Here is an 8,515-nt window from a genome sequence, read left to right as displayed (position 1 = left end):
GAAGGAGCAGGGGTTGCCTCTACAGGAAGAGGCAACTGGATCTCAGCATTCAGGGGCAGGCTCCTGTTCTGCTCCTAACTCCAGTTTCACCCTCCTTCTGACCTCTGTGTATCTGCATGGACAACACTTATACATACATATATGCACAAATATGCCAGCCACACAGAACGGCACAGACAGACATACTTGGCATTCATACAAACAACACCAACAGCCTCATCCTACTCCCATCTCTGGTTGATTGCGATGGAGATCATCCCCTTGCCCTTGGAGAACATCCCCTTGCCCACTCTACCCTCCCAGGTGCCTCTGTAGAACAGGTATGAGGCTCTGGAAGTAGAAAGCCAGTCAATGGCTGATAAAAACAAAGGACCATCTACACCACAGGTGCTCACATGCTCTGAAAGGCCTGCTCCCTACCACCTCCACAAGAAAGAAAAGGAGGATTATAGTTTCAGGTGACTCCCTTCCGGGTAGTGCAGAGGGTCCAATATGCTGGAAGGACTCTCCTTTTAGGGAGTTTTGCTGCCTTCCTGTTTAAGGACATTGCCAGGAAACTTCCCAGCCTGGTACGGCCTTCAAACTACTATCCATTACTGGTTTTCCATGTGGGTGGCAATGAGGTTGTGACCCATAACCCAAGGGCAATTAAAAGAGACTTCAGGGCCTGGGGATGGTTGGTGAGGGAATCAGTTGCACGGGTTATTTTCTCCTCTCTTCTTCCAGTCATGGGCAGTGACATTAGAAGAAACACACAGGTACACTATTAACACCTGGCTCCATGCTTGGTGTCACTGCCACATTTTTGGCTTTTTTGATAATGGGATGGCCTACACGCACTAGGTTTGCTGGCGTTGGATGGAGTTCACCTTACACATAAGGGGATGAGGGTCTTTGCACACAAGCTAGCAGGGCTTGTTGACGGGGCTTTAAACTAGATATAATAGGGAGGGGGGTGTAATTGGGCTCACCTGTGACATGCTGTGGGACAAGACAGCAAGCATAGAGGGGCTGTAAACTGATGAGCTTGGAGTGTGGGGTTCAAAGTGGTGATGACAATCACATGCAACTGGGGAACATGCCAGAGCAATCAGAGCAAGCAACAAATATTCTTTACCTGCCTCCCAAGATGAGAACCAGAAGGCAAGCCACCTCAAGGATACACACGGTTGCGATAGATCTTTCTGCACCCCTCATGAGAAACCCACACGCTTGAGTACTTCCCTGGAGTGTCTATACACCAACACATGTAGCATGGGGAATAAACAGGAAGAATTAGAGATCTGTGTGCGTTCACAGGGCCATGACCTCATTGCTATTATGGAGACGAGGTGGGACAGCTCACATGATTGGAATGTTGTCATGGAAGGCTATGTACTTTTTAGGCAAGACAGGCCAGCAAGGTGAGGTGGAGGAGTTGCACTTTATGTGAGAGAGCAACTCAAGTATCTTGAACTCTGCCTAGAGGGCAATGATGAGCGACCTGAGTCCTTATGGATAAAAATTAAGGGGCAAGCTAACAAGGAGGACACTGTTGTGCGTGTTTACTACAGGCCACCTGATCAGGAGGAGGAAGTTGATGAGGCTTTCTACAGACAACTGGAAGTAGCCTCACAATCACATGTCCTGCTTCTCATGGGAGACTTCAATCACCCTGACATCTGCTGGGTGAGGAACAGAGCTAAGCTGTGCTGCCATTCAACAAGACCTCAGCAGGCTGGAGGACTGGTTGGGGAAGAACCTAATGAAATTCAACGAGGGCAAGTGCAGGGTCCTACACCTGGGGAGGAACAACCCTAGGCACCAGTACAGGTTAGGGGTGGACCTGCTGGAAAGCAGCACTGCAGAGAAGGACCTGGGAGTCCTGGTCGACAACAGATTGACCATGAGTCAGCAATGTGCCCTCGAGGCCAAGAAGGTCAATGGTGTCCTGGGGTGCATTAAGAAAAGTGTGACCAGCAGGTCAAGGGAGGTTATCCTCCCCCTCTCCTCTGCCCTGGTGAGGCTGCAGCTGGAGTATTGTGTCCAGTTCTGGGCTACCCAGTTTAAGAAGGACAAGAATTTACTGGAGGGAGTCCAGTAGTGGGCTATGAAGATGATTAGGTACCTAGAGCACCTTTCTTATGAGGAGATACTGAGAGAGCTGAGTCTTTTCAGCTTGGAGAAGAGAAGACTGAGAGGGGATCTCATCAATGTTTATAAATATCTCAAGGCTGGATATCAAGAGGATGGGACCAGACTCCTTTCAGTAGTGCCCAACGATAGGATGAAGGGCAGTGGGCACAGACTGAAGCATAGGAGGTTCCATCTGAATATGAGGAAAAACTTCACCTTGAGAGTGACAGAGCACTGGCACAGGCCGCCCAGAGAGGTTGTGGAGTTTCCTTCTCTTGAGACATTCAAAACTCACCTGGGCACATTCCTGTACGACCTGCTTTAGGTGTACCTGCTGGAGCAGGTTTGTTGGACTAGATGATCTCCAGAGGTCCCTTCCAACCCTAACCATTCTGTGATTTTGTGAGATCTACTATATACAGCATGGATCCCTACTGTAGCAAGGCTACCCTCTCTGCCCACTAGCTGCCCCTGGATCCAGTCTCCCCAGTGCCAGCACCTGGACATAGCAGCCCCCAAGGCCACAGCCATGCTGTGGTTGCTGGTACAGACCCCTCACTCACAGATAAACTCAAATACAGAGCTCTGTGATAGGTGGTTGGGATTCCCCTGATCCCTCTGGTAGCCTACTCACCCTATGGTCTCATCCTCAGAGCCACACAGGGCACACATCTGGCACCCAGATCACTTCACCTTCATTTTAGCTAGTGATCATGCACTCATTCACGTCTTCACTCGCTCCAACTGATTTTACTCACTCCCGTCTCTCCAGTTCCTGGCACTTAGACCTCAGTCACAAAACACATGCACCCAAAACAGAGCGCCCTTCATGCCACACGAGTTAGTTAGAAATAGAATTTAAGAAGAAGACAAGAGAGAATGCACAAAATAAGTGCAGGACATGGGTAGACTAGCATATTGATCAGCAACCTGTTTACATGCTACCAGGCCCTTTTATCACTTCATCTGTTTTCTCAGATTTGTTCTGCCTCACACCACCGAGGTCACCTGCTTTCCCTGCCGTTGGTTCTTCCCCTTAACATCACATAAATCTAGTGTAATCCCCAAATACTCTTCTCCTGCATTCCATAATGGGTCCCCTACCCCTAGGCAGTAACCACTTCCCTCAGTCATGAAACTGCTTCTGACACCCTCTTCCCATGACTGATCTTGATGGTCTTTCCCTGGATTCTGGGGCTGAGACTTTCCTGGAACAGTCCTGGGAGGGGCCCAGACAGGGTGCTCCTTCCCATGAGTCCATAAGCTGGGTTTCCACCTGTCATTGTGCTCATGTGCTCCTCTGGGCATGTGGAGATGGACCTTTGGTGGGCTGATGGCTCCTGGGAATGTCCTGGGGACAAGAAAATTGCTATTAAGAGCAAATAAAAAGCTTAAAAGCTAATGAAAATTGAACCACTTACATTCTATGGCATGTATTCCAAATAGACTAGATATTGCTGAATTGATCCCAGGAACAGATGATCAGTTTGGGAGCTATATTTCTTGCCAGGTTCCAAAAGGCTCACGTTTAAAGACAGTACAACCTTTCCTCCATGACATGGAAGCAAATAACTTTTAAAAGAGTTTGAGCCTGGCACAAGGGCTGAAAGCATAGTAAATCACTAACTGGACAGAGCAGTCACACAGAGCAGTCCTGGTTACTTGGCTGACTACTTAAAGTGTGCTACTTTACATTTAGTTTCACTTTTATTACTATTTAGTCTTACTTAATAATATTTTTTATCTTTATTCATTCAGTTTTGTAATTTCTATTTTATGTTATTAATACTCTGCTTTTTAATGGGTGACAATCCCAGAAAGCTGTGCAAAGTGCATAGGGATCTGAGTGAACAAACAGCTGAATGTGAGAATATACTGCTAGGTTATGGCACAATGGGTTAATGCGAAGAGGAGCAACAAGATGTCTTTTAAAAAGAGACACAGATTTATTAAGGGGACTGGAAACACGTTCTACAGTAAGAAACCTAGAGATCTCAGTCTGTTTAGTATGTCAAGAAGAAAAGTAAGTGTATAAATAATTTTCCTGAATTGTAATGGCAGGTATTAAAAAGGTCTTTAATCTTTCTGAGAACAGCCTTTTAAAGTGATGATGGTTTAATATTGGAAGAAAATATCAAAAGAATTAGTTCTTTCTCAGTCACATATAATGAGTAGATTTTTTTTTTTTTTTTTTGGTGGGGGGGAGGGCTATGCTTTAGCCAAGCATACATTATGCTTGAGAAAAAACACAAATGACTGGTCTTTATATGGAGATAACTGTATGAACTATAATGGATGATGATGTATAGGTGGTCTGATTAAAATTTGAATGATTTAAGGCTATTGTGGCCTTAAACTGAGTTATTCTCCTGTACACTGAGCTCAGTTGGCTTAAGACTGCTAGAACAAATTGTAGTGGCATTCAGAAGCCTGACTAGCTGTGTTCCTACAGGAAACGAGGTGATTGCAGTAGACTGGAAGGGACTGAAAGATGTGGACCAAATCAATATGGACAGCACCAGCTCACTACATGGCAGCAGCTTCCATCGACCTTCCACTGAGGTGAGTGCCTGTCTGGGATGCATTTACCTAGGGGGATCAGAAAGTTGCACTTCCTTCTGGTTTCAGAAATGGGTGTTGTGCATCACTGAGGCATCATCCGGGAGAGGACCAGAATGCACCCAAGGATCAGACTTTCATAGCTGTGCAGTTTGGCTTGCACTGTATAGACTTGAGTCACTCCCTTCACAATATCTATAGTGAGTAAGAATTTGCAAATGAAAGTGCTTTTAACTACTCATGACTGGAGTGGAACAGAACATGGAAAACACTGTGGCAGTTCTGACAAGCCTATAGGTCTGCATTCCTTGAATAATGGATTAATTGAAATGTCCAGCACTATGCCTGTCCCAGCTTCTGCAGCACAGCCATAAATATTTTGAAGAAACACATTTGTCTCCATTTTGAATTTTAGGGATGCATTCAGTAGTAACTCACTGTCAATTGATTTACCATACCATGCAGTATCTTCAGGGCTGGTTCATTTGCTGTTCTGAATTATTGCAGGTTCTGCAATCTTAGGTACCTGAATTTTCAACTCTAAGGTCCAGGGTATGCAGTCATGATTAATAAAAAAGATCAAAGCTATTTTAAACAGATAATATTTGAGGAGTCACGAATTATTTTCACAAATAATATTAACAAATAACATACAATTTGCAAAGCCTTAAGAAATGCTAGTGTGCAGGTATTTTTATTTCCTTATTATACCTTGCTGGCTTGGAATGCAACTTCAAGAAACTTGGGAGTTTCATGGAAGCCTGGCAGAAATTGTGGGCCCCAACCTTGTATGGAAGATTCAGTTAAATCAAATGCAGATCTAAAAGTCAGTGAACATAAACTATACCTCAATGAACATTTTGATTTATGTGAATGGATACCATAGATGTAATTGATTCATCTAAATTTTCCTGAGTGTCCACATACCTCAACCAAGGTGTTGAGATGTGAGTTGTCCCAGCAGAAAGAAATGCTCTATGAATTTGTACTGTAATGCCTGATAAGGGAAATGGATCTAGTTTGCAAGGGGAAAGTGGGTCAAAATGGACAAACTGAAAGACTACAAGAGAAAATAATTTCTGCAGAAAATAATTCCGTAACTTGCTGTATTATACTCAAAATACATAGGTAGTGTGGCTCCTCCTTGTGTTAGCCTCAAAGTGATGCAACTCCCATGCAGAGGTGCCAGCACTGCAACATTTAGCAAAGAGCTGTTAAAGGAGACCCTTATAAAAAGGTGTTTATTTTTATCTCTCTTACTCTTTATATAATCCTATTCGCTATTGTAGCTTCAAACGCTGTGTACCTACAGACACTGTAATCAACAGCAGGGGGTGAAACCAGCTTGAAAGACATGAAGTTTTTTAAATAGATGAAGTAGTGGCTGTTGATTATGGCAAACTACTAAAGAGCTGCATGGCTGTTTGCAACTTGTTTGTTACACTAACATGATGCCCTTCTTTGCTTTCTTTAGCAAACACGGACAGATTTCTCCTGGGATGGTATCAATGTGAGTATGTACCACACCACTGTTCAAATTTCTAGTCATAGGAAGACCAGGATTTGTCTGCCATTGGATGCTGCAGAGACCAGAATGGAAACATGACTGAAGGTTTACTATCACTGAATTTCTGGGAAATGTCTATGATTCAGAGGATGGTGATGAATTTTTGTTTGCTTCTGGGTCTTTTGCTGTCTGGCAGGTATTTAGATCTGCAGGTGGCTATTAAATTGCCTTTGTCCTCTTTAGAAGAATTGTGTGTCACTTCATACGTTCTGTTTTTGAGATTTCTGGGCACTGCTAGATAAAAAAGGTGTCTGTCCAGCATGTTTTAAAAAGTCACTAGTCTTTGATTACAGCATAATTTGAACTTCTCCAGGAGTTTTGGGAAATGTATCCCTCATTTTCATTTGCATATAGAAGTAAAAGAATTCTTAATGTCCCCTGGGAGACATGGTCAGTATCAGTTAACTTCAGTTAACAAATGGAAGAAGAAACAAGCAAACACTTTAATGGCACACGGTCCTTGTTGCTCTTAATGCCTATGCCATAAAAAATATGTTTGTTTGTTTGTTTTTCTTTTTCACTAATATAAAACCAGCATCCTGAAAAGGGAATAATGTATATTAGTGCTCCCAAACTATTTTTTCTGCTCAGGAGGCTTAAAAAATGCATTCATATAAATTACCTTGATAGTTTTGTACACTTGGAAGGGCAGGATTAGAAGCTCCATTTTTTGTAGTATAAGCATTTTCAAATTCCAGATACTTTCAAAAGTTTTAAATGCCTGCCATTTTCTTGTTCTTTGTGGTTTGAAAGCACTTGGGACGCTGAGTATCAAGGGGACTTATATTTTTAACTAACCCTCGCCCTACTGACATCTCTTTCATTGTGGCACTTATGGCTTGGGATCTTTTGCCTAGGCTCAGTTAGGGCAACAAATTATACAGGAAAATAATGCTGCATGCAGCAACTATCTGGAGAAATTTGTCAGTTTTTTTACTCCCTGCACCTCTGCCCAAGCTGAAAGAAAAGTACACAAAGTCATGTTTCCTTAAAGACAGTAGAAGACAGTTTCCTTATCTGCAGTTTCACATTTTCCAACCCATTCTGAATCCATGGTGCTCTTTTATAATGCAGCTCTTTCTCAGTGTAATTCCATAGATATCCTTTGATATCAAAGCTGATTCATTAATTTCCTTCCCATTCATTCCTGCCTTTGTGTCATAGCTCTCAAACTTCTTAGTGGTAGAGACCTTCCACAGTTCACTTTCTTTTCTGGACCATTTCCATGAGGTGGCTTACAGCGCAGCCCCTGGGCTGTCTTGAAATGGGTGGATACTGAACAGCAGTGCTCAGGTAGGAATGACTAGTGGGGGCACAGATGGACATTCTTCAACCAGCTTCATCACCAAAGGAAATGCATCATGGAACAAGGGCTGTGTTCTCACTTTTTACTGTTCTTCCCCTGCTTTTTGACTTCTTCAGCTCACATGTTACACACAGATATTCCTGGGTCCAAAGTTACAGGATGCCTTAGCTGCTCCATTTACACTCAGTTTCCAGAAAAAGTCACCTATCATATTTTGGAAATTGACTGGGATTATATACAGTTTGATGTCTTTACGATGCCTTCCTTTGCCTCCAACTATTTGACTCCCCAGTTATTGCTCCACTTGCCTTTTGTGAGGCGTGACCAAATGCTTGCTTCATGTCAGGATTCAAAATTTCGAGTGTCATGGTCACTATTTTTGAGTATCTTTGTGTTTGAAGCATGCTGGACTTGATTTTCAGAGAGGTTGAAATGAAGAGCAGAAGTAATGCTTGTTTAGCCCTTGTGAAAATTGAGCCTCATATGCAATGCCTGGCATCTCTGAAGAAGCCTGATGAATTAATCTTGAGGGTCTATGTTTTATGATGATGTTTGTGACTGCTGCTTGTCCAATAGTTTCCTGTACTTGCTGTTCAGGGACTAAGGATTAACACAGAGAATAAAGGGAACGTAAGCAGAACTGTAGACCTCATTTCTTTACAGGTAGTTGTAGGTGCTTGAAACAGGAGGCATCACTGATACAGTCATGTTTGTTTTATGAGAAGAAACAAAAACCAAAAAGAACATATAAAAATTATTATCTGTAGTATGATACATTACTGTGTCTTGCCTATAACATTATCAGTTCCCCGTTGTAAGCTCCCTGAATTGTCCATCAGCCATATCTTGCAGATCTAACAAAGAGGTGGAAACAGCGCAGCATGTCTATGGAGATCTGGCAGCAGCCAAAGAGAGGCTTCTCACAGCCTGCTTCTGCCTCTCCCACTGACCTTGCCTCACTCAAGACC

At 43.2% G+C, this 8,515-nt stretch overlaps 1 protein-coding gene across 5 annotated transcripts in view; it reads left to right on the top strand.

The window, feature by feature from the left end:
- Nucleotides 1-8,515, top strand: part of FAM131B (family with sequence similarity 131 member B) — a 60,864-nt gene that overhangs the window by 35,530 nt on the left and 16,819 nt on the right. For 4 of the 5 annotated variants that reach the window (XR_014186321.1, XR_014186322.1, XM_082075911.1 and 1 more), the window contains exons 2-3: nt 4,568-4,677; nt 6,149-6,184. Coding sequence is in view for 3 of the 5 variants with exons in the window: in XM_082075909.1 (XP_081932035.1) it covers nt 4,568-4,677; nt 6,149-6,184 (146 nt within the window). In the remaining 2 variants the exon portion in view is untranslated. Of the gene's footprint in view, nt 1-1,884; nt 1,919-4,567; nt 4,678-6,148; nt 6,185-8,515 lie in introns of those variants that run through there. The other variant, XM_082075910.1, reaches the window with a different exon arrangement.

The sequence above is a fragment of the Streptopelia decaocto genome (genome assembly GCF_964273445.1).
Source record: "Streptopelia decaocto genome assembly, chromosome: 1".
In the NCBI taxonomy this organism is placed as follows: domain Eukaryota; kingdom Metazoa; phylum Chordata; class Aves; order Columbiformes; family Columbidae; genus Streptopelia; species Streptopelia decaocto.
Note: the sequence above shows the minus strand (reverse complement) of the source record. Positions and strands in the feature narration are given on the sequence as shown.